Source organism: Tauraco erythrolophus, chromosome 11, assembly GCF_009769465.1.
Source record: "Tauraco erythrolophus isolate bTauEry1 chromosome 11, bTauEry1.pri, whole genome shotgun sequence".
In the NCBI taxonomy this organism is placed as follows: domain Eukaryota; kingdom Metazoa; phylum Chordata; class Aves; order Musophagiformes; family Musophagidae; genus Tauraco; species Tauraco erythrolophus.
The window spans coordinates 3,951,077-3,977,120 of record NC_141475.1 but is presented as its reverse complement, the minus strand read 5'-3'; the positions used below and the strand labels follow the sequence as shown (position 1 = coordinate 3,977,120).

At 44.0% G+C, this 26,044-nt stretch overlaps 1 protein-coding gene across 3 annotated transcripts in view; it reads right to left on the bottom strand.

The window, feature by feature from the left end:
- The window catches only part of MYO7B (myosin VIIB), a 48,281-nt gene that overhangs the window by 6,646 nt on the left and 15,591 nt on the right, over positions 1-26,044 (bottom strand). Inside the window, exons 16-39 of one of the 3 annotated variants that reach the window (XM_086618663.1) lie at positions 24,968-25,120; positions 24,313-24,411; positions 23,655-23,749; positions 21,937-22,021; positions 20,658-20,876; positions 19,934-20,041; positions 19,167-19,343; positions 18,293-18,502; positions 17,216-17,383; positions 16,857-16,937; positions 16,153-16,280; positions 14,670-14,796; positions 13,199-13,318; positions 12,165-12,338; positions 10,973-11,200; positions 10,360-10,527; positions 9,658-9,775; positions 9,438-9,564; positions 8,513-8,682; positions 6,966-7,147; positions 6,046-6,173; positions 5,342-5,499; positions 4,712-4,865; positions 2,674-2,829 (exon numbers count right to left, since the gene is read on the bottom strand). In XM_086618663.1, coding sequence (XP_086474789.1) covers positions 2,674-2,829; positions 4,712-4,865; positions 5,342-5,499; positions 6,046-6,173; positions 6,966-7,147; positions 8,513-8,682; positions 9,438-9,564; positions 9,658-9,775; positions 10,360-10,527; positions 10,973-11,200; positions 12,165-12,338; positions 13,199-13,318; positions 14,670-14,796; positions 16,153-16,280; positions 16,857-16,937; positions 17,216-17,383; positions 18,293-18,502; positions 19,167-19,343; positions 19,934-20,041; positions 20,658-20,876; positions 21,937-22,021; positions 23,655-23,749; positions 24,313-24,411; positions 24,968-25,120 — 3,533 coding nt within the window. Of the gene's footprint in view, positions 1-2,673; positions 2,830-4,711; positions 4,866-5,341; positions 5,500-6,045; positions 6,174-6,965; positions 7,148-8,512; positions 8,683-9,437; positions 9,565-9,657; positions 9,776-10,359; positions 10,528-10,972; positions 11,201-12,164; positions 12,339-13,198; positions 13,319-14,669; positions 14,797-16,152; positions 16,281-16,856; positions 16,938-17,206; positions 17,384-18,292; positions 18,503-19,166; positions 19,344-19,933; positions 20,042-20,657; positions 20,877-21,936; positions 22,022-23,654; positions 23,750-24,312; positions 24,412-24,967; positions 25,121-26,044 lie in introns of all 3 variants that reach the window. The other 2 variants (XM_086618665.1, XM_086618666.1) reach the window with 2 other exon arrangements.

Below are 26,044 nucleotides of genomic sequence, written 5' to 3'. Positions count from 1 at the left end.
TCCATCCAAACAAGACTCCATCCAACAGCTAGTACTGTGCGATGGTGCAGGTTCCAATGGACCTTCACCCCAACGCAAATTCAGTGTATTAACAGCAAGAAACTGAGGGTCTTGTTACCATGTATAGTAAAAGCCTTTGCAAGTAGGTTGCATGAATAAGGCACCTTCTTAGACATTACCATTACCCCTTCTGTGTATTCAGCAGCATTTCCTTACTTTACTGAAGTGTGAAGATAGTGGCCACAAGGAGAAATACATTTTATTTAATTCTTGCATCAGCAAAAAGATGATACAAAATGAGTTACAGCTCAGGAGGCAAGTACCAGAAAGTCTGGAGGGCCGCTAGAAGCATTACATTTGATATAAGAGCTGGCATGTAATCACTGACTCCAGAGGCATTTAAGCTGTACAATCCCAGTTCTTTGAATTTATACCTCAGAGCAGAGCTGCCTTTTAAAGCAAAGGAATTGGCTTTCAAGTCTGAATCATGCAAAAAGTTGATACAGTTGAAGTGAGGATGAATCTAGCACATTACCTTCTGGGGCTGGTATTTTCCCGCCCTCAGTGGCACAGAGCAGACTGTTTGGAGATTTTGTGCATCATAGCTTATGGGCCAAACTCCTCTCTCACTGGGCCAGTCTCTCAGGAAGAGAGCTTAGTCTGGCATCCAGCTTTAGTTGTGTGGATTTGAAAACTATTTTTTTTCCATTAACTAAAGTAGCAGTTCCATTTGGAGAAGGAAAACCTGACTGTAACCAAGTTGAACAGCATGTGCTTTGGTACTGTGAAAGCACAGTAAGGAGTGTGGACCTGCCCTATTCAGTCATCTATTCCTGGACTTGCAGCAGAGGGAGGCCAAGGAAGTGCAGCAGCTTGGCTGGAGGCACAGAGCCATCTCTCCTTGCAGCCTCAGCTAGGAATTCATTGCCAAGGCAAGATCTACTTAACAGCTATCAGGGTGCCCATTGTTTCCCTGGCCAGGAGTCTGGGGATGGAGCTGTAAAGCTGTTTATGGAGGAAAAGGTGTACCCAAGGGCTCAGTTGGCTTCTACTCCATGTATTTCAAGTCAGTCCTTTGAGCTGCTTGCTCCACCCTTCCAAAGAGAGCAGGTTCCTTACAGGGAGAAGTTGGACTAGATGATCGTTGTAGGGCCCTTCCCACTGAAATATTCTATTCTATTCTATTCTATTCTATTCTATTCTATTCTATTCTATTCTATTCTATTCTATTCTATTCTATTCTATTCTATTCTATTCTATGCAGGTTTAATCTTGGGAAAAGAAATACTTTTAGAAAACATTTGTATTTGTTCCTCTTCCCATCCCCCAGGATCCAGATCTGGGGCACTTTAGCAGATAGCATTCTCCCAGACAGCTCATTCTGCTTTTCCCTCCTTGTTTCCCTACTCAAAAGAAGCTTTATATAGCTCAACAGGGCTTAGACCATGAATACTACATGATGTAGGAAGGCAGGAAATTTTCAGTCTTCTCCATAGAAAAAAAAAAAAACACAATGAATTGCATTCCTCGCCAGGCATTTTTCAGGCACTTCAAAGGCAAGTTGAATGTGCAGTGACATTTCTCCAGCAGTGCCAAAACCCGTCCACTGCAAGGGGGACAGCCACTGTGTTAGCATTCCCCTCAAGCCTGACCCACAGGGCTCACAGACCAAATGCAGGGCCCAGCCTAAGAGAAGGTGGAAGATGGAGGAGCTGAAGGCAGAAGTCATTGGGCAGCTTCTTTACTGGAGAGGTCTGTGGCAGGCAGGTGGTTACTCACAGCAGCATCAAAAGGGAGACCGCTGGGGTTAACCTTGATGCCAAAGCACTGTGTTCTCAGAGCGTCGTGCTGGGTAATTCCTGCACCTGGAGGAATCTAGGGAAACCTTCCCCCTGCAGTTCAGTTGATCCTTCCTGAAATCTTCATTACACCAACAAGTCATTCAGAAGCTCAGGAAGCACTGTGGTTTGGAGGCCTTGTTGCCTCAACCCTCACTAGGACTGAGGTAATGCCTAGCGGACTGAGAAGTGCCTTGCTGTGAGCAGCCATGTAAGTGTCAGGGCTTTGCTCATTTGGGTTTCTTCAAAGAATAGGAATTGATTTTGTTGATCCTCTCTTCCCAGCATGGATCTGCTTTGCTTCACCATCAGAAAACCAACAGAGCCCCATTAGCACTCAGCAGATGTCAGGGACTTCAGTGATGCCACCCCACTGTGAGTAAAACCTGGTAATTTTAGCTGCACACGTGCAGCTCTGTGCTACTGAGATTCAGCAAACTCGGGACTAGTCCTGAGGCACATGTAAAGGGGACAAGGACATGCTGCCTCACTAAAGGAAAGCAAGATCAGGACCTCATCCATGACAATGCAGGATTTCATTTCAGGCTGCACGCCCTTTAGGATGTTTGACATACCCAGCTTTGGGAGTCAAGTGATTGTGTGTGATGCTGAACTTTTTAAAATGTTGCTAACTCTATGAAAGAAAAAAGTGAAACTGTGACACACACCTCTCTTAGTGGTTCAAAGCCCATAAGAGAATCAAAAATAATGATAACTTAAAAAAAAAAAAAGATGTAAAGATAGAAAGAGTCTCAGTTTTTTAGCCCATGTGCTTTTTGGCACCTGATTCTTGATTTTTGAACACTTTGAGCTGACTATATGCCAGATCATTTACCTCAATACTGTCTGGATCCTCCGACTGCACTCCAGGGCCAGTGTTTCTTTCTGATGTGTCTCCATGAACTTCTGGGCATGTTTCAGCAGTGACTTGCTGGGTGGGAACAGGCCAGTGCAGAGCCAAAGAAGCTGCCAGCCCTTGGTCACGCTGTACCTGTGAACACAAAGCCAATGGTTCTGCTGTAGCCACATATAACTCTTTGACCACACACCAGCTACTGGGAAGAGAAACACACTCCCAGCATGGCATGTTGTTCCATTCAGCAGAGAGCTGCAAATCAACAGAGCCTTCACACAGGATCTGGCAGCTGTTTTCTAAGCAACGACCACAGCCCGTATGCGAAGACAATGCTAAATCCTGGCTGATAAATATTGATGACAGTTGCAAATTTCATGAATAAATATAAGCTTTAGTTTAACAGTCATCATGGCAGCAGTGACTCTGGTGCCATCCTCTTGGAAAGCCACTGTCAGTTTGCTGTTCAAGCTCACATATATTTGGATAGTGCTTCATCCGCTGTTTGTATTCACCTGCCCTCTGTGCTAGCCAGCTTGGCTCAGGGCACAAGCACTTGGCATGCCATTGACTTTCCCTCACGCGTGCTCCTACTCTGAAAAATGAGCATGTAGCTGCAATTGTGTAATGAGGTAGTTACAGTTCTTAAATGCTCCAGATCAAGTTTGTACAATTTTCAGGCAGAAAGCCAGTTCGTCCAGCCTCTGGACCTGTGAAATCTGCCAGTCAAAGCTCTTCTGGCATCTCACCTTCACCAGTAAGAAAGGTTCTGTGGCCAGGAGGTGGTCAGTCATTCTACCTTCAAAGCCAGGAGTGGAACACACTTCAGCTGTGTCTCAGGGGTTGCTCTGAAACACTAAATGATGTGAAGTGGTTTTGGTTGGGAAAGTCAGCAGGTCTGCCTTTCAACGGGCACCAGGCTCTGCTGAATAAAGAGGTCCTGGCTTCTTTATTCCCATTTACTTTTCTAATTTTGCAGATGAAGACACACTATTTTAATCCCATTTATATTCTATAGGTCAGTGGTGTTTGTGTCTGTGTGAGAGCGGGACATGGTCCACAGCGCAGTAGCCTGGGAAGGATGAAAGATTTGTTGCTCTGGCTGTTCTAATGAAAATATATGGAAATAGCCACCTTTCAAGCATTGTTTTTTTCCACGTCAGTGATCCCTCTCAAAACAGTGAATGACCCACAGGATTAAATTGGTAGAGTACATCAGGCATGGCACTGGCACCATGGTTACAGACTATGCATTAAATAGCCTGTAAGATTTACTGCACACAAGGCAATTTACCATTTAATAGTTACTCACATGGTCAAAGTTCCACTAAGTTTAGTATTTGTGGAACAGTAAGAAAGAAAGTAAACAAATCGAAGCTTTTCTAACTTTTGCAGTGACACAATGCAGCTAGAAAAAGACAAACCATTTTGTTAATAACTAGTATTATTTTAAGCTTCTTTTTGTGATTCAGTTTCCCTGGAAGTAGGTCAGATTTATCATCTTTTGAGTGGAGAAGTAAGTAAGCAGTTGTGTAACCTAATTAATATAACTACTCAAAAGTATTCATTGGTGATGAAAGAGCTAGTGTGAACTATGTGCTTATAGGAGGGAAATACTGTCTTTGGGAAACTTAAATGGAGGGCTGGCAGAGCAGTCACTGAAAGCATGCAAGAACTCCACGCAGTGCCATATTTTCTCCACAGACTGCCTTGGGAGTAAGAGGGCTTCAGTAACACCTTGCCCACCTCACACCATACTGCACAGAGATGAGCACTGAATGCTGATGAGAGCAAAGCAGTAGCTCAAGGGAGACGGATAATGGTCCTACTCTGTGGCCTCTCACTGCCGAGTGCTCCACAAAGGTGAGGCCTACAGCACTGCCTGGAAAAAGCGGGAAGGGAAGGTATCACTGCAACGTTTGGCCATCCTTCCCCTCTGCCCCATCACAAGCATAGCGGGGGTTCCTGATCCCCACTTGCACTTGAGCTCTGGCTCTGGTGTTTGCACCCAGGTGAGTACCTGTTTCTGTTCTCAGTCAGTTGCTTCATAATCTGACAGTAAATCTCATCCCGCAGGACCTCCTCCTGGATAGCTGCTACAAATATCTGGTCAGTGACTTCCGCAGAGGAGTGCGCCTGCTTTGAGGGATAGTCTCCCATGAATTTCATGATGGGTGAATGTGCTGTTAAGGACAAAAGCAGGCCAATTTTGGAAGGTAAACGAGAAGTCTCACCTGGATCCTAACCTGCTAGTGACTCTGTTGATATCTAAGTGACAAATACTGGAGGAGGGTCTGGAACATATTCCCTTCCTGTCCCCTACTCCCTTTCCCTGTGCAGCAGTCACTGCTGGGCTGCAATTTGTACTGTATTAGCTGCTTGTGCTGGGCAGATGCAGTAAAACCTCATTTGCTCCTAAAGCCATATTCTCGGTTAAGTGAGCCATCAGGAGTTGTCAAGCATGGGGAGAGAATAGGAACCTTTCCTCTGTAGACAAGGGAAACAGAGTTGATACTCCCCACCTTGATGTAAATGTGTCCCCTGTAATGTGGATGCGGTATTATCTCAATGGAGGTGAGTTTGGTGGAGGTAGCTAGCTCTTCCTTCCCCAAAGTGTTCTCAGGTCCCAAAGAGAAAAGTGAAAGGATATCAATGAAGGCCTGACAGGCCAAATCCCTAATATCAGGGTCTGTGCACGCTGTCTTCAGCAAGGGCTGTTTCAAGGGCTCCTTAGAGTGTGCCCACAGTTGACTGCGCCCACGGGATTTCTGGAGGACAGCTTTGCTGATGGATTCCTTCTCAGGAGTCCTGAATGAAGACAAATGCAGGCAATACAAAATTACTGGATCAGTATGAACATAGGAGGTCATTATCACAAAGATTTATCTCTAGGCATGTTCTTTCCCACAACAGTGATTTCATATGTCTTTTGATTATGCAGGTCAACAAGAATAGGAAAATGTAGTTTCCTGTAGATTCAGAAGAGAGAAAGCTTACAAAAACAAGAGAGGTTTTAGAAGACTAGTTTTTCCCTTAGTCTCTGAGGCCTTAGATGTGGTGTATCCTCGCTAGCTGGTAAGTGCTGAAGAAGGGTATGAAGTAAGAATAGGGCCTGCTGGAAATAAATAAGTCCAGTTGGGGTTCTTTTAGCTTTTCCTTTGCATTTCTGCAGAAAAAAAGATACAAGTAGGCCATGTGCCAGAATCTCTGTACATCCAAAGTCACACTTTGTTACAGGGAACAAAGAGAAGAAACCCAATCAGAAATGGGAGATCCTGTTGCATCCTAGGCTTTAAGAATGACTGAAGATCAACAAGAACTTTCCTAAGGTGCACATTGCACAGAGAGCTTCACCTGAAGTGTTCATAGGAGAACTCCTCCAGGGTGTAAGGCTTCACTTTGAGATCCTCTTCATCAGGTTCATCCATGTAGGAGTTCTGTGAAGCTGTCCTCCTCTGATCTGGAGACATCATCAGCAAACTCTGGAATGACACAGCCACTTAGAGATGTCACAAGGACACAGGTCTCTGCACAGATTGTCAGGTGTTACTCAGCATATATGGGCAGATGGTATATACCAAACTTGAGTACTCTGTGCTGCAGGAGACCTTCTGTCCCCTAAGCAGCATCTTCAGAGACTCAGAAAAGACTTGGGATTGGTCAACTCAAGGAAGTAATTTCCATAGACCCAACAGTAGCGGCCATCAAAATGTGTTTGTCCCAAAGCACAACACTTGTTAAAAAACCACCTGCTTATTACTAGTGTGTTTTTCCCCCACTTTCTCAGCTTTTATTTGTTATCACGCTATCCAATATACTTAATCTCCAAGACTGAAGACAAAATTATTAGCAGACAGAGTGATCAATGGGAAACCTTGACTCCTTCAAAGAGCTTGTTCTTTTAAAGTAACATGCTGCTCTTGGAGCTTCCCTTGAGATGTAATGTATGATCACCAATCAAGCCCAGTGCAAATGCAGGAAAATTCAACTGAATACCCATTTCCATTAATTGCTACCAGTTCCAGGCACTGAAATCCCTAATGGTGAACGGACCATTTCTTTGAAAGTCATTACTTTTTAGCAACTGCAGTCTTCTTAGTCTGGGCTAGGTTTAGTTTTGTTTTCAGGCAGGACAGAATGAAATGCTTTGCTTCAATAGGAGGTATAGAACTTGTCTGACTTTGGAGGAACAATTAACTTCCAGTTATAAATTTAATCATATTTAATCCTGCTATCTTCCAGTCTCTTCAAAGAGAATGCTCAGCTTTTCTTACCAGCAGTTGACTAGAGGGTTTTGTGAGAGAAGGAATGATGTAGATGTCCTCCAAAAATACATTCCCTGTTTTGCCCGTCCTTTCATTCTGGGCACAGATCCAGCCAGAGTTTGCATCCATCCTTTTGTCTTCAGTGAAGATCAGCAAGTCTCCCTTCTTGAAGGACAGGATGGCAGGGTCTTCTGGAAAACAGAATAAGGGAGTATTGTTCAGGCTTGACAGTCCAAGAGAATGCAAAGCAATTGCAACGTGAAAGACGGGCCGTATTTTGAAGGCCTGAATTCAATTAGCAATAAAGTGATTTGTGTAAATATGGCTCATTATCCAGTACCACTTCAGAGAAATCACATTTTCTCTGACAGCCTGATTTTGATTTTTGACTTTGTGTCTAGGACTGGCAGCAAAGCATGGAAAGGAACTCAATAGTTGTAAATAGGTGAAGTTAATGTTTACATTTTAATTCCCTCTTGTCTGTTCCAGCCAGCTATATTCCACAGAAAATTCCAGCTTATCGCCTCTGTGAAATTCTTCTGGAAAGTATTTCCAGGGAGCCCAGATCCAACTTCCTACTATAAACAGGCTGAGTTGGTGGACACTGTACTATCTAAATAAAATATGTAAAGAAGTAGAAGGAGGAAGGAAAGGTAATTTGTATGCAAAGGTATTGAATCACATTGCCTTATACTCTGTATTGCTGTTCTGATCACCATGCATCCCTCACAGAACAAAGGGATTCTTGCTGAAGTTGTTCCCTCTTAGAATCACAGAATCATAGAACGGTTAGGGTTGGAAGGGACCTCAAAGATCATCTAGTTCCAACCCCCCTGCCATGGGCAGAGAAACCCTCCACTACACCAGGTTGCCCAAAGCCTCATCCAACCTGGCCTTGAACACTTCCAGGGATGGGGCATCTACAACTTCTCTGGGCAACCTGTTCCAGTACCTCACCACCCTCTGAGTAAAAAATTTCTTCCTTATATCTAATCTAAATCTCCCCTCTTTCAGTTTAAAGCCATTGCCCCTTGTCCTATCACTACACGCCCTTGTGAAAAGCTCCTCTCCAGCTTTCCTGTAGGTCCCCTTTAAGTACTGGAAGGCTGCTATAAGATCATCCCGGAGCCTTTTCTTCGCCAGGCTGAACAGCCCCAACTCTCTCAGCCTGTCTTCATAGCAGAGGTGCTCCAGCCCTCGGATCATCTTTGTGTCCCTCCTCTGGACCCACTCCAGCAGCTACATGTCCTTCTTATGTTGGGGATTCCAGAGCTGAACACAGTATTCCAGGTGGGGTCTCACGAGAGCAGAGTAGAGGGGCAGAATGACCTCCCTCAACCTGCTGGTCACGCTTCTTTTGATGCAGCCCAGAACACGGTTGGCTTTCTGGGCTGCCAGCGCACATTGCCGGCTCATGTTGAGCTGCTCATCCACCAGCACTCCCAAGTCCTGGTCTGCATCGAGTCCCAAAGTCTTCTCTTTGAGCTCTTTCAAACAAGTGCTGTGAGTTCTTTCAAGATTTCTTTCCTACCCTGTAGAGAAGTTATAAGACTTACCTTGGGATTTTTTCTCATGCATTGCCACAGCGAATTGTGATCTCTTCTTCAGTCCTTCCAGGAACATGACCACCAGTTCAGCAATGACAACGCTGTTTACAGATGTCAGGACAAACTCCTCGGCACGAAGTGTGATGAGAGTGCAGCTCTGTCCAAATGATTTCACTGCCCTATGTATTATTGAACAGTTTGTTACCAAAGCATCTGAAAAACTTACAGACCCATCTGCAATCACAGTCAAGGCACCTACCCCTCTGTGCAGACAACTCCCTTACAGTGAGTATTGGTAGTTCTTAATTTGCCTTCTCATGAGTTGGTAGGTGTAAGGACTAAAGTGGTTCAGGTTCACTCTGGACTCCACTGTGTTTTGTACAAAAGTGCTTCATTATAGACAAAAGAGCAACCTTCTTTTGGAGTAACTGGGCAACTAATTAAGTCTGTTACAGTCCTCACAAAGCTATTTTTTTGTGTATGTGAGACTATTCTCTGAGTGATCTGATGCAAGGATGTGTGCCCTGAGCAAGCCAATGGTTACCCTCTTACCCTCAGTTATCCCGTTCTGGTCTATCACACCTGAGAAGTACACAAACTCCCAGCACACATAACAGAAGATGGCTTAACTATGTTAGTTGTTTGGGCCATTCTTGTCTTGATACGTGTCTGTGCTTCCTTACAGCATTCTGACTGAGCAGGATCATCTTTCCTTCTACCAGCTGGGAATATGCAGCCATTTCATTGTTTCAGTTACAGGCTGCTCAGAACTTGCCCCTTTCTGTTTCCCCGACCTAGGCTAAACTTCCTTTCCAGGCTCAGATCAAATCACCTAGGGGAATAGCAGAGAAAGTACACTTCCCTCCTACATGGAAGACTTTCTAACTACGGGCAGAGATGCCTTCTTCAGATCTTGTCTTTCTGGGGCACTCACCTGTTGGTGTGGATGCCAGTTATCTCTGGGAAGGTCAGCTCAAGGAGACGCTTTTCTGACTCATCCAAGAAGCAGATACCTTTCCAATTTACAGCAACGATAAAGTGGTTCTTGGGCAAGCTGGGACCTGAAAATGCAGAAAAAACTCCTTATCAATGCTATGCAAGTTCTCCTCTATTGATCTGATATCTGTCCTCTACTCCCAGGCTCCAGGTATTACCTGAAAACTTAGTGACTTCAAAGAATCGGGAAAAAAGCAAAGGCCACTGAAAGCGAGCAAAATCTACAAGTTGTTCCTTCACAGTCTGACTGGAAAGACGGTCCTGTGTATATGGGGCCTGCAATATAAAAAGAAGCCCATTAAAATCTGGTTTGCGTGATTTGCAGACAATAAAGAGCAGGCCTGATCCCAGAGGTTCCCAACAGCCCTCTGCTGTCACTGGTGTCAAGGGTACCTGGAGAAGGTCAAATCAGGAACAGCCTCCGGGGGCTCAAGACACATGCAGCACATCCACAGGCATGTGGATTTCCCTCAAATCCCCACTGACTGATCTGTTCAGAGTCTAACACGCTTTGGGTGCCATGGAAATAATTCAGGTAATCCATTTCCAGATCAAAACCAATATTCCATTCCATGCCCATCCTGACTCAGTTGTCAGGTGAGAGATAGACAGCCTTAAAAGATACTCTATTTAGAGATTTAAATATATTTTTTTTAATCTACCCTCTCTGTTGAGCCCTATGTGGAAGAGTGAGTGAAAAGGTTCTCCGTTCCCCCAGCCCTAATTAACTATTTGAGATATAAAAACCGAGATGTTTTTTCCTTCTTTCTCCAACAGACTATTCATAAATGGAAAGAGTGAAAGAAGCAGAAGCCGGTGCTCGAGAGTGGTTATCCGGTAGTGCCAAACAAACATCTTACCTTGGCATGCGCGTAGGTTATAAGGCTCACCCACTTTTCCAGGGGCTTGGACTTCAGCTGTTTCACTGGGATGCAGTCATGGAGCACCTTCTGCACAAGTTCATTGTGGATGGAATCGCCAAACTGGATGTAACAATATTTTGCACCTATCTCCACCAAATCCTCCTCCTGAAACAATTAATCCATTAAAAGAGGCCTAGAAAGATGTCTCAAAGTCCAGATAGCCTCATTCAACCTTGAAGCTAGTTTAGGAATAGGGTTTTCTCTATTTTTGTCTGGATAACTCTTGACAGTCATCCAGCATAAGGACACATGAACTTCACAAAATTATAGCATCAAAGAGATTATTAGCAAAGATATTTTAAAAGGACCTAAATTGCCCCTTTGGACATGCCTCCAGCTGCCATGTGAACTGAACACTGCAGAAAAAAAAAAGTAGTATTAATTACAGCTGCCAGTGTGACAGCTGGCACAATCACCTGGGCAGGAATTGTTCATTAAGGAGGGAAGCGGCGTTCACAGCCACTAGAAACTTCATTCATCTTCCTGCTTTTTAATGTGGGAAATGTTCATATAGTTTTGTCTCTTTAGAAGGATGAATAAGGGGACTCACCTTCTCACAACGGTACTCTCCAAACCGGATGCCGCGAATGACTTGGTGGTAAATGAGATCAGTGCTGATAGGATCCTCCTGGGAGTTGTGCCAGGGGGTGAAGATTTCCTTCCGGAAGTAGAGCCGCCAAGGTGCATTGCGTTCGTGTATGCCCCGCTCCTTCGCTAGCTGTTCACACTGGGAGATGGCATCCAGGACGTGATCTCGTCCCCCACCCAGTGACCAGACCTAGAACAAAGGGACACTGCATTTACTGGCGTGCCTGCTTTGGATCTGAGTGAAGGACAACAAACCTGGGCTCCTGGGCTCCTGACAGCAAGAAAAACTCTGAAAAGGTAAGCAGATGGATGCACGAGTTGTACTTTGGTAAACATGCGTATTTTTATGCACAGGGATCGTATCGAGAAAAATAAGTCAGAAGTTAAGACAAAGCAGCTCTGGTTTGCAATCTTCTGTTTGTCTTCTTATACTTTGCTTATCCCCTGTATATCCCCTTAAGTGCACGTGCAAGTGTTGCTGTAGTCTAAACAAAAATGCCATCTCTGAATTAATTTCTTTGCTATTGATGCCTAACTCTGAGCAACAAGATGTCATCCTGCTGTGTATGTCTGTTTTACAGCATTACTGTAAAAAAAAGGCAAAGGGAAGGAGAAGCTAAAATCCCAGCATGTGAGCTAACAGCAGCAGCCCTGGCAAGGACCTTGGCTTTCAGTGCCACATGATAGGGCAGTGCTGTACCACAGAACAAGAAAGTAACGTGCAGCAATGCAGATGGGAAATATGTCTTTGAGCAGAGATCCCTCGTGTGTGAGACCTGCTAGTTTCATCCTGCTCCAGCAGCTGTGCAGTGCTGCACGTGTGACGAGCAGGTGGGATCTCAGAACAGGGAGGGAGACCACAGTCTGCATGGGAGACTGTGCATGGGAGCAGGGACACTAGTCAATTGTGTGACCTGGCAAAGGAAACCGTCCAGGCCTGCAGCAGGAATTGCTAAGTGGGTGGCCAACAGAAAAGCAGAATAGGATTATCATGTCCTGAGATTCAGCTGGGATTCAGAACTGATTTGATTTGAGTGTAGGACTGGGACAGGGGTGCTTCCAGAAGTCAGAGGTAGTCCTCAGTGAGCCTGGGTGGACAGCAGCAACCCTCCAGAAAGAGAAGGAAGCTTTAATTTTATTTTTCTACACTTTACCTTATCAAACACAGCAATGTAGAGGGAAAATCCAAACGTATCCTTCAGTTTGGTTTTATCTGCTATGAACTGACAGATCTCTTTGGCAATGGAAGCAGAGTCTGCAGGGACAGTGATGCTTTGGCCGTTCATCAGGGTGACATTAAACATAATGGGTTTCTTCTGCTTTGTTGCCTGTAAGTCAGAGTTAAATGAGAGAAACAAATTATGGGCAAACCTTACTTTCCTGTGAAGAATGAAGAAAGCATTTAGATTTAAGAGCTCCACACAAAGTCACCAATCTTTAAGTGAATCTCCAACGCCCACACAGTTTCTTCTATGCATGGTGAGTCTTAAATATAAATTATATCCCTGCGGCAGCACTGGACTCAAGTTACCTCCTCCCCACAGCTCAAGGGAACTGATTATCACATAACGGTGTGGACTGACAGACTTTTTGTGAGCCTTATTTGGCTTGATGGCTTTTGAGTACAGCCTTACATGCATCAGTGGAGAGATGGCCTGCAGCAAGTACTTTGCCTAGGGAGATGTGTGTTAGGCAGTAGGGTCATTCCGATTTAGGAAAGACTTGAACTGAGGTCTTCGCTTGAAGGGGGTGTGTGCATGCATGCGTGTGTGTGCCTTCTAATTATAGGATGACATTTAAAGAAGAGGGAGGGCAATATAGGCCTATCATACATACTTCCTCCCTCCATTTTAAAAGCATAAGCCCTGCTCGTTTTTTTCCACAAATGATGGTAAGAGCTTCCCTCAGGAGGTGGTTCTAGCCTGTGGCTCCTGAGTGGATGGAGGTATCTTCCTGAAAATCATGTGTTGCAGCTTTTCACTTCCATCCTCCACTAGATTACGTTAACTGAATAGCCAGAAGAAGTGTATCTAAGAAGCTGCCCAGATGAAGGCAGGTGGACTTCAATTCCCTTGTGCAATTGATTTCTACAATTGGACATAGGAAGATCTGTTAGCACAGGTTAGTAAACACAATCCAGTATAAAATTACACATATCAATATAATTAAGCAAAAAGAAGGTTGCTACCTGAAGTTCCAGCCAGCTCGGAGGTTCAGTCCGTGCTCCGTTGACATAGGTACGTCTCAGACGTTCAGCACAATATGGTGCATAGCCTGTGGGCCCATGGTGGATGAAATTCAGCAGGTACTATATGCACAGAGCATAAGAAAGAGTTAGGAAACACTAATCCTCATAAAACATTAGAAACCTTCTGCAGCTCATATACCAGAAAGTATTAAAGGTTAGGGCTGGAATTAGTGTTTTGGAAAAGGAGGTTTGGGACACCAAGTTTTCCCTCATTCTGCAGAGCTTTTAGTCTGAAGAGGAAGACTTGTGTCAGTCTATTCACCGTGTCTAATTAAACAATAAATATTAGACAGTGGAGACTTTATTCTTATGATTAGGTTAGAGCAGGGGTTAGTGTTTCCAACTGAAGATCCTGAAGTCTTGTGACATTCTGTATGAACAAAAGTGCTGGGAGGAGGGCTAATTGCAGGGTAGGACTGCTGATGATGGTTACTTTTAGTTTTCCTAAGTTCTCTGGCAACATCAATAGTTGAAATCCATGATTAAGGTTGGACATTGGAAGAGAAGGATTGGATAAACTGAGCTTTTGGAGTTTGTATGGCTCTGATATCTTGGATAATGTGGTGTAAGCACGGACTTGTATTTAGTGCAAGCATGGGTCAGTCATGTGGTTATTTTAATGATTAAGAATATTCCTGGAGATAGGGTATGGTCATGTCTTTCATGAATTCTACATGGTTCACAGTCCTCAGATGAAGGCTGGTGTTGAAATATGTCTATGGCTTTTGTCTGGTTTGTTCCTAGAGTCAAATTAGCAGCATTTATGATTAGGTTGATCATTTAAGCTAGGGTGTCAATAAAGCAAGGCTGAAGATCTAGGCACATCTATGGATTCTGTTTGCCTCTAAGACCTAGGAAGAAGGCTGATGTCAAGTTGGAGCCACAGGTTGTTATTTTTTTACCCTGTGGTGAAGTGGATTTATAATCCATTTAAATTTGGAAATTAATGAACGATGAAAGATGAAAAAGCCCAGATTTCTGTTGGATTTTGTAGAGCTTGGAGATGTGGGATAAGAACAGGTAAAATATGGGGGGTGATTTTTGTATTGGCCTCCTGAGTATATTTAATCACTAGGATTGTAACTGGAGACACCTTTTTAATGTTGGAAAGGCAGAACTGGAGAGGTTAAAATTTGCCAGATTCTTTGCAGATTACAGATCTAAAATGAGGGTTGTGATCAACAACAGAATCCAACTTGTATGACATGTAATGAAAAATAATTAAATGTGAGTACAGCAATCATTTATTTAAATACCCAGATAAGCTTATGAGATGAGACAGTTTCTGCTAAAGTCACAGCTGCTATGGCAGCCGAACAGTTGATGTGGCTATCTGTATCAAAACATCAAAATACACGAGAAACCAGATCAGCTACCGCATTTTCTGCTGTAGGAAATGTTAGTAATGTACCTTCACAAATGTGTCTGAAGGAGGAAAGCAACCAAGGCAAAGGGACAGAAGGATCCAGCCTCGAGCATAGCTGTTCCTGTTGCTGTTTTCAGTGAGTTGTTTGCAAATCTGGCAATAAATCTCATCTCTGTAATAAAACATGTGAAAGCAACAGATAATGATTCACTGTCTGAACTGTCTTGGGCTACGTTTCCACTGCAAGCTTGGCATGATTGTAGCATGATGAAGTAGATCCAAGCTAGGTTAACCACGTTAGCCAGGATACCACCTGCACTGTACCACAGGAAATAAATATGTCATTGGCTTTGGCAGGGAAAGGCTCAAGGTATACTTTGTGCCCTTTGTCCCCCCTTGTTACACAGGCATTTCAAGTGCAATTCCCATGCTGGATTACCTCCTGTGACAAGCAAAGTCACTGTGCAGGGATAACAACTGCCAGGTCATCCAGCTGTGAAATGGCATTGCTTTTCCTCCACGTGTGAAACTTACTCTAAGCTCTCTACAGTATGTGGCTTGTATCTCATATGGCTCTTGTCTGTGTGCTCATGTGCGGATTTTGGGACAAGGACAGAGGGACACATGCTTAATTTTACGTTGTTAGTAAACTTGGAGTGAGTTCTTGGACAGGAATGGAGGAAAGGGCACTTCAGAGTGAGCTTCTGAAAATGCAAGTTGCCTGCAGCAAGGACATATGGGAAACATACAAAAATCTGCATACAAACAAAACTGCGATTAAAAATAATCTTAAATTTTCTGGACTCTTGGAACACACATTTAGCCAAGTCTGATATGGGAGGACATAAGGTGGATGAGCTTTTTGTTCCCAGATACGGACATATGATGAATCATAGACTGAGGGAGTAGATACTTAGCCTGTGGCAGTTATGGTATGTTGATTGAAGGCAATTTTTGCCAGCTGAGAATCTGCTTCCAGGACCCTCTTGACTGAAACAAAGCAACTATGGTAGAGAGGAATGCAGCCCATGACTGAGGTCAAGGCAGGGCCTGTGCTTATGGTCTTTGTTAAAGAAAAGTGTTGCATAAGCTAAAATTGGCTAAAACTGAGGAGAGAATTCACAGGGTCAGGTCAGAATCAACCAGCTTCTGTCTCATCCTCACACCATGCTTGGCCTAAGGTCCAGCCTCACACCGCTTGTGAGCAGGATTTCTTCTTCTAGTGGCTGATATACTCAGCAAGCCAGACCTTCAACTGTCTCTGATTTGAGGACATTGCTTGAGGGCTGAACAACAGAATCATTCTCTGTCTCCTCTGATAAAGCTGAACCATCCTCTGAAGAGGTATGTGGCCTACAGTCTCAGTTCTACATGACTAGCTTGGGCTTTCAGTCAGGAATCCCCAGGACTGTAGAAAGGGGATGCTGGATTTCCTTGATTTAATTTCCATTGTAATAATTTAATAATTTCCAATTTAGTAATTTCCATTAGGGTGCCTGGTCCTAGAAAGGAGGTACGAATTTCCTACCTGATGGCAGGACGCAGAATTGCATTGCCAATAATGAAGTGCACTTTTTCTAGGTTGGACATAGGTCTCTCGGAGATTGAGCTATCCTCTTGGAAAGCCTCTTCTCCACTCCTCAGCTGGTCTGTCACCTGAAAGAAACCAAGCAGAACCCCAGAGTGCTCTAGAAACCTCCGCTCTTACCAGGCAGCTCTCCCAGAAATGAGAGACATTCCTTCTCTGTCTTTCTGGCTAAAACTCTTTCTGCTCAGTGCAGGAGCAGTTAGGAACAGGCCAAATGTCCCCCCTTCTCTCTCAAACTAACTCATAAAATACAGTGTTACAGCACTATTACTGGCTAGGAGAACTTTCTTGTACTGTCCTCTACAGCCCTAAGCACGTGTTGGTTCTCAGAGTGCTCAGAGCTTTGGGCAAACTGTTCTGTAATAGCAACAATTCTCGATAATAAATTGTTCCCTGTGTTCAGAGGTCACTCTCCAGCTGAAAGGGATGGAGTTAAATCTGTCAGAGAATGAATGACAGCGGTGCACATGGGGATAGTTTCAAAAGAAGAACAGTGCACCAGGTATCTCATACAGAGAGCTGCACTGGCTTGGCAGGGGAATAAGTTCCCAGCTGGGTGGTTGCTGTCACAACGTCTGTCAGAAGGCGAAGACAGGGTTCTGGGCAAGAAGACTTAGGGAAAGCAATTTATTTCCATCTCTTACCTTCCCTGTCAACTTGGATGACCGTTTCAGCTTCAGGGAAGAGATCCCTTTCGAAATCCTGTTATCCCTTCTGCTTTCTCTCTACAACACACATTACCATTAGAGGAAATTAGTTTAATGCACAGCAAGAATGATTCATTAAGGATCGAAAGATGCTCAAATGGAGATGTTTTTGATTTGTTCCCTCCTGCCAGAAGGAGTTGCAGTGCCTTTCCAGGACTGACAAGGGACCCTTTTGCACTTCTGGCATTTCAAGTACAGTAGTATGAAAGGGTTCCTTTGCTTTTCTCACTCTTGGTAGAACAGCACAGAAACCAAGGAAAACAAATGAAAATACAAACATAGCCTGCTTCTCTCACCATATTTGGGCTGTCGTTCCTGAACTGGACCTGGTTTTTCTTGCCAAATGTGTCATGTATCTGTGTCATCACGGAGCTGCTCTTGGTGGTGGAATTCTTGGCAAACATTGCTGGCTCTGGCAGGTCCCCCATGAACCTCAGGATGGTAACCCACACAACTAGAGAAGCCTGTAGTGGCAGAAAGCAGAGTCAGACACTGCCAAGAGAACCAACAGCCTCATGCCATTTCTGCCTGTTTAGATAAAAGCATTTTCATCCTTTACTCAGCCCAAGTTGTTAAAACTCTCACCTCCTCCTGCCATTTACACCAAGAGTTTCATTTTCATGTCAAACAACATAAGAGCAACATTCACAACACTCTCATGCTAAAGAAAGGGTACAACTCTAGTGTGAATGTCAGACTTGTATGATTGCTGAGCCTTGACCATTCCCTTTACTGGCACCTTGCAGGTGTGCTGTGGCTGGAGTGAGGTGGAGAAACCTTGGCTGAATGGCACTCTGCGTTTACCCACCTGGACAGATAAGCAGTGGAGTAAACTCTTCCAGAAGCCCTCACACCCAGAACTAGAAAGTCAAGTAACAGAGAAGTTTTTGCAGCATGGGATCCTCCATTCTGCAAGGCTCCTTAGCATCAAGGATAACTCCCCTCCTCAATCCTCCTATGGTTCAACAGAAAAATTGGAGACCTGGGCCTCCCCCTTCTGTCCTAACTCATAATCGGCAACCCTAACAAAATTAGAGAGATAGGTGAGCTCTGATACTTCCCTCCAGTCCATTTTTGCCCCGAAAAGATATCTGGAGAAATCAAACACATGTCAGGGTTCCCTCTTTAGGCAGACTAAAGGTGACCAGAGATCTTGTGTTGGGCAGGTATCTGTGTGAAATGCCTGCCTGCAAAGTGCCAAAAAATGCTGATGGAAGCTACTACTTTCATACAAGTGCTTAGATCTATCTGCTTGGCTCTGAAGTCTCTGGTTCCCAGGGCTGTGCCAAAGGCAGGGGGACTCAAGGATGAGAGGAGACATAGAGCCAGGGCTGTGGAGAGAGAAGGTTCAACAACAACAAGAAGCAAGATACCAGAACGTTGTCCTTGTCATCATGGTAGAGTAGTGGGTGCCGCAACTGTCTCCGGATATGTGTATGTGTAGAAGAACCCTGGAAATAAGTGGCTGCAAACTTTGGGAAAGTGTATTCTTCCAAGTCATCTGCTTCCTCTTCTAGCTCCACACTCATGGGAACCATGTCCAGGTCCACCTCATCCAGCTTACTAGGCTTTGTTTCCAAGTCCTGTGCAGAACATGAGGAAGAAGCATATTTTCTCTCCCTGTACTCTGATATTCTTATTATACTTTTTTTTGTTCTTGGCCATAGGTCCTGCAGAATTTGGCCTTTCAGCTAACCCTAAAGCCATTTTCAGCTGCTACCAACAGATCATTGGGACTCAGAGCTTGTTCTTCTGAGATGCATCCATTCCATATGACCTTCCTCTCTTGGTAGTCAGCAAAAACATTGCTGATGGAAAATCCAGGTGTTATCTCATTGCTCACATCCTGCATTCACCCAGACCATTCTACTCTGTCTACCTCTCCCTACCCAGTTCCATCCTTCACAGCTGTCAGGACCAGTATATCTCAAATTTTGCTTTCAAGAACATGGGCCAACTTGGGTCATGAGCTTCCAGCTTGTTTCAGTTGGAAAATCACTGGGCACTGTCAGCAGAACATGTGGTTGGTACCAAAATGCAGGGAATGGCACTATTTGGAGAGGTTCTGCTGAGCCGAAGAAACAAATATGCAATAGCTATTCAAAATTTGGGTGATTCTTTCACTGTTCATTGTTTAATGAACACTAAACAATGAACATCAGAATTGACCACTGATGGAATTCCAACAAAGTTAGTGGACTTACACGAGGGATGAACATGACCCGTTACCAGTCTGCAGCTCCATACCTCGAAACCTAGAGGAGCCTCTCCTTCTTGGCCTCCGATCATAGCAGGTAAAAACCCGAAAATTTTATCCACCATTTCTTGGTCACTGATAATATCATGATCTGTTGGTTTATCGTCAAGAACATTCCTCCTTTGTCTTTCCTCTGCCTCCTCTCTCTCCAGAGTAGCCAGGTGTTCCTTGAAACACAGAAGCTGGTTAGGCGTGACTGGAACATCATTCTGCTGGAATGAACGGGTGTGAGGATGACACGCTATTACAAAGGTGTTATGGCAGTGAGGTCCACCTCTGCTAGTGCAGTGTTGGAATGTGAAGTCAAACATTGCTTGTGCTAAGCAGTCACAGAGGCCTAGCACATCAGCAGCAAGGCCTTGCTCTTTCAGCTGTCCTTACAGACTGTTGGCCTATTGGCAATCACGTGCAACTTTTCAAGAACTTTATCAACAAGAGATAATACAGGAAAAACACAGAATTCCTAACAGCAGAAAACCCTACATTATTTAAAATTTAAAAGTGTGTTGTGTTAGGGGGCTGGCTGTAGTTGTGCCTGTTTGGCTAAAGTGCCAGCTCATACTGCAAACAGAAATGTCCATGTGTTTGCCTTGCCCATTTCTAAAGCATCATTACAAATAGGTTTAAAACTATGTCTGCATATTATTAAAATATAGCAGTGCTCAGATCTTCGAGCAAGTCCGCAGGTGCGAGCTGGGCAAGCTATCTTGTCAGCCAAGGAACATAGTATTCAGTGTTCCTCCGCCAGTATGCTTACCTCTTCTAATCTCATAGCTTCTTCCCTTGCTTTCACTGGTCCAAGGACTTGGATGAGACGTTTCTCTTCTTCCACGCGGATATTCCTGGCTTCCAGCTTGAACTTGTTCTGTGGACAACAGGACCATTCTGTGACTGTTTTCACAACTGCTGAGCCAGCTCCCTTCTGCAATTAACAAGCTGTCCACACCAGGACTTTATCCCAACAGGGACTCAGTTCTAGATTGGGCATTTTAGGGAACTGGCTAAAGGCAGAAATCTGCAAATTGGCTTTGTCCTGTTTGTACAGCATTGATACAGAAAGGAAACCATAGAAAGGCCTCCCATGTGCTATGGACTGCCAAGGTAGTAAGTGCAGGATTTTCTCTGGCAGCGCACACCAAGATAAACTGCCTTAGGATTCCCTTTTGAAGTGACATTATCAGGCCTTGCTGTAGAAATTAATCTTCCCTTGCCAGGAGTGACTGATACACATGCACATCTTATCTTTTCTCCTCCCTTCTGTCAAAAACATTTCAGCTCTGTCAGTGAAGTTTTGATCCTTGATAATGAACACAGAAAGCAAATGTAAACAAGACTGTCTGCTTAAAACTCTGCTTTCATACTTGATGAGCTCAAAATAAATATCCACATCCAGTTCTATGTTTTGGTAACACTTGCTGGTCATTAAATCTCTATCAGAACTTCACAGAAACAATATGTTCACAAGCTATCTGTGAGCATACCTCCCTCTTCATCTTCTGGTAGATTCGGCGAGCAAACATGCCCCTTGCATATGCCTGTATAACACATACAGCTTTCTTCTGCTCTGCTATCTTTTGACGCATTAGATAACCACGGCACATGGCTTGAAGTCTGATGATATGAGCCCGGGTTGCTTCATACTGTTTAGCAAGCTGCCGGCTCCGGTAGAGGGCCTGAAGGCGCCCAAAACCCAGCATAACCTGTAGAAGGTGGAGAAAAATAAAGTGATTATGGTTCCAAACCATTGAGACTGGGAGTAAGTTGGGATGAGTAGAAGATAACAAAATTCTGTAACTGGATAAAAGACACTGGAAGGGGCTAATGCGATGTTGCCCTTTATGCTTTATTTTCTGCCAGTAATAGGCTTTTAAAACCAAGGTTATATAGAGTTCTTCTGGGGACCTGTTCTAGGGATTGGCTCCAGGAAATGACAATGATAGCCTGGGATTATGACAAGGGAAGGAAAAGAGCAGAAATGAAGCCAAGTGAAAGGGGGAGGCACATCCTTGGAGAGCTGGGTGTGACACTCCCAAGAAAAGCAGCAGAGGAGGGTTGGGCAGAGCACAGGACAGCAGCCTGGCTCTTCAGACAGGAACTGCATCACTGATGCAGAACAGAAAATGTTTCTGACTGAAACCGGCAGTTTCTCCTGCTCCTCGTGAATGGGATGTATGGGATATATTAATAATAATCCCTGCCACACAAATACACAATATGTGAGTGCCCCCAATATGGTGTAGCTTTTCTCACCAAGAAAAACCTCCATCTATAGAAGATGAGGCAATATTTTTAATAATATGGGACTGATATAATGATTTTTCTGGTAATTTTTTACAGATTCTCACTTTTCCTGTAACAGTTGTGGAAGACACTTTTCTCATACCATGGTGATGATGCACAAATGCCAGCCTTGGACTCCTGACTAGAAGAAATGTGGGATCACTCATGTGTTAGGTTGCCGAAGCCAGACCTGCCAGAGGTTAGTTGGGTTACTATTTCACCAGAAGGCAGAAATGTCACAGGTTTAGTAAGTCCTGAGAGGTCCCAGACCCCTCCTTGGACTTTACACCCTTCTTTACACTCTGCCATCTTGCCTCTCCTCCCTTCAGTTGTGAATATCTTCATTCCTAATACTCCATTCAGTCTGACAGGGCATAGTATATAAACACACGCAAAAATATCTATCTGTCTGTCTGTCTGTCTATCTATCTATCTATATTAAAAAACCCCACCATATTTATATATACACCTGTGTCTTACCATTCTGAAATCCTTCCGGCAGCAGTAGCCTCGCCAGGCTGACTGAATGGCCACAGCAGACTTCCTCTGTTTCAGAAACTGCTTCCTAAGCAGACAGACAGGTGAGGTGACAAACATTAGGTTATTTCTGCTGCTTCTTATGACAAGAGTAAAGAATAAGGTGGCAGGTTTTTTCCTTTTATGGCATGTCTAGAGCCCGATCTCAGGCTTGTCTGCTGTCTAGGAACACTAGCGCCAGGAAAGCTATTGTTAAACTAACCGGCTCAATTGTTAGTAGACATCTTGCCAGGTCAGCGAGGGCTTGTTCTTCCCGCTTCTGTGTAACCCAAGAAAAGTATACCTTTGTTGTTGCAGCACAAAGATTAGTCTGGACAGATACTTTTGTACCACATGTTACAAAATTATCCTCACTCAAACTCTTTGTCTTCTTACATGTTCTCTATGCTGATGGAAAGGCCAGAATAGGCTGTTTTGCCTGACCTTTTCTGTAAAGGCCTTAAGAGATTTCATCTAGACTCAGCTCATTTTGCAAGTGAAGCAGCACCATGAATCAGCTGAGCTCACAAAGTGTTTTCCCATTTGCTTTGCTATCTATTTGCTAGTAGAAAGGATGAGATAGAAGTATTACTAATCCACTTAATACATCTGAGATGACTTGGCCCTTTATGCTGCAAAAATGCTCATAGCAACTGCAGACCATTGCTGTGGTAGGAGAGCTCTGTAAGAATTGAAAAAGCCCTCGCATCAAGCCTCGATAAGTTAACTCCCCCAGTCAACTCCCCCATCTGATGACCACTTGGCTCCCCAGTGTCCTATCTGCCAGGACTAGGAGCCCATCTGAGCAGGATGAACTTCTCGTGGTAGAAACAGTCACACTGTGGCTGTCAGAAGTGGCACGTAGCTCTGACGGTTTAAAAATAAATGCGAGGTGAGGCTTTTAGGGAGAGGTGATGCTCTGTTAGATAGCAGGCAGAGTTTGAAAAAAAGGGGGAAGTTTCGGGGCATTTGTGTCATGTTTTTCAGTTCTTGCTTCTCTACTGTCAGGAGTATTTCTAAACCAAAACAGGATTCAGTCCTTTGTCATGGTTATGGTTGAGGGATACATGATGAAGTACAAATCATGACATAAAGCATTTAACGAGGACAAACATTTACTTGACAGTGACTAAATTTCACTTCTGAAGATATTACAAAGTAAGCCAGACAAGATGCAAGAATTGTGCATCTTTGGCAAAGAGAAGGACTAGTTAGTTTCTATCTGATTCTTTTCTATGTCCTGTATCAAAGAAGCATCCTAAATCATAGAATCATAGAATCATAGAATGGTTAGGGCTGGAAGGGACCTAACCTCTAAAATAAGAGAGTTCTTGTAGCTCTGAGAAGGACACAGATTCCATAGGGATTTCCTGTTTTCTAGATGCCTGCTGTTTACTAGAAATATTAAATGCAAATCCTCCTTCTAGCCCTTCTCTTCAGGGAAGCTGCATGTGCCACAGCCCTGCATTTTGAAAAGCATCATGAAAATAAACTGAGCCAGAACTGTGCAAAATCTGCACAGATGCACTGTGCGCTCTTACATGTACAAGCACTGAATTTAGGGCTAGTGGAAGGGGAATTGATACATTTCGTACTCAAAAATGCTTCACAAGAGTGTTAAAATGCACCATAAAAATTACTGCTTCAAACCAAAGCACATTCCCTCCCATACGATCACTGACCTGTCCTTCAATCCTCTCATCACCTTCTGGATAAGAAGAACCTTATCTGTGAGTATATTTTGGCGTTGCAGCTCCAATACTGTATCGTGATGATCCTGTTAAGAGAAAGCATAGATATGCCAGCTGAGCAAACACTCCCACAACTTCTGAAAACTGGACACATGGGCTGAAAGAGGCCCAAAACCAGCATGATGTAGTTCAAGCTGTGATTAAAATGCATTTATGGAACTGCAGTAGGAAGAGTGCACGCCACCTGACTGCACCATGTCTCGCTATAGCCAAAAACAAGCAGAGAATCTGCCTGCAATAAGACTGTTTTTACCCAGGTATATGCTATGGGCAAGAAGGTCCCCTGCAACAGTGTGCTCATATCCAGTTCTTTTTTATGTTCAAGGCTTGAGCAGAGACCAGTACATCGCGCTGTGCTGTTTCAGCTGCAACACTGGCGCACAAGAACAGGATCAGCCTCTCCTACACCAAGTTGTGCCCATTAAATTACTCGGCCTTCAGGAACAAAGATCCAGCCTCAGGTTCAAGAGAGAGTTTGTAAGAGAACCCAGTCCTTCTGCATCACCACTCTTGCACAAGCAGGTCAAGCTATACTGTGAAGCACTCAGTTTTTCAGGAGAAGAGACAATAAACTGTCCTTTCTACTTACTTTAAGGAAAATCTTGGTCTTTCCAGCTTGCCAGCTTTCATCCTTGCCGAGCACTGCTTCGGAGATGCTGATACAGCTCTGTCGAGCATCATTCTTCAGCTGGTATGCAAAAGCATGCATCATCATGTTAGGGCTTGGTTGTGAAACACAGCAGCTGTACTAAATAAGGACCTATTGCCCTGCATTTCAAAGGGCGAAGAACAGAAACAGATGAGGTCGTACAGACCTCTGGGCTGACAGTATAATGAATGAAAATGGTTCCGCACATATGGTCAAGAAAAGGAGGAACATGACTGCATGGCCAAACATTCCAGAGTTCAAGTGCCAGTAGGATGTCAGAGACCTTGGAAGTGTGTGATTACAGAAAAGAAACATCTGAGGGCAATGGGGATGCCACCCTCCAGGGATGCCACTCTCCTGGGATGCCTGTGTGGACCAGGTCAAGGACAGCTGGACCTAAAAGCACCTCTACCGTTTCAGCTAAGGTCCAAGTGAGTATGTAAGTATTTAGCTACAGTTCCTGTGATGGCAGTTCCTGTCATGACAGCGCTCTCAGCTGTGACAGCAATAATCCAAGAACTTTCTACTGTGGGAAAGACTAAAGCCTCACAAGGAAAAGTTAGATTAGCTTGAAACCAAGTTTTTGCTTACACACCCGTTCTCGAAGAGACCATGGCAGGAGAACTCTGTATCTCTCAAAGAACTCCTCAAAGCTGTAGCGAATTGGGTAGCCAGCTTTCCTGATCCGAATGGTCTCCATCATCCCTGAATATCGCAGCTGTTTGACACACAGCTCCCGATCGAACAACTGAAAGGGAAAGCAGAAAAGGAGACTTAGCACTGAAAGAAGCTACACATGCAGCATCCTCAGAACATATCTATTAACCTCCAGCCTCAAAGTGCCTGCAAAATGGCCTACTCTGCCTTTTTTAATTGCACTTCTAATTTCTTTAGTGCACTAAATTAATTAATTACAGGCATAAACAAGTCACCCCAAAGAGTCTTCAAATTTGTGTTTATCAGCAGTGGAAACAGTCCATTAACTTCACTCTTTAGCAACCATTTTCAATTCTAGAACTGCAATTTCAGCTGAACAATAAATTGTTCGTATCATTTTGCAGGTGTGAGTAACTGCAGTAGCAACTTAGGCCCTTTGGGCATAGCCATGCAAAGCATGCTGCCAGTTTCTCGTTAATGCCAATTAAAAATAGGCTCACTAAGCCATGTGCAGGACTTGAAAATTATTAACTCACTTGACCAACTCCATACAAGGTTTTAGTGTAGAACTGGGTCATGATCTCCCAAAGTCCAGCCAAGCGTCTTAATGACAAACTCACTCCTCTTCTCCTGTAGTCTCAAATTAAGCCACATCACCCGTCTCTCAAACACCAACAGCTCTCCTATTCTCTCTCAGGCTGTTTCATAGTATGATCATTGTTGGATCCTAATGTTTTTCATTTGTCCCCTTGTTGAGGGGCTAGAAACTCTCCAGTTTTGTCTTTATCTTTACAGGAAAGGCTTTTACAACTCCTCTCATGAATACACCTACGTGCTTTTTTGCCATCTTTTACTCTATGATGCTTTTTAGAGGTGTTTTTGTAAATTAACAATGCTATATCCTACCATGCTTTTTATTGCAGTAATAGCCTGTACTCCAGCTCTTCTTGGGCGAAGTACAGATACAAAATGCTACAGAGCAACTGACAGCTTTTTCTCGTGAAAAAGTTTACTG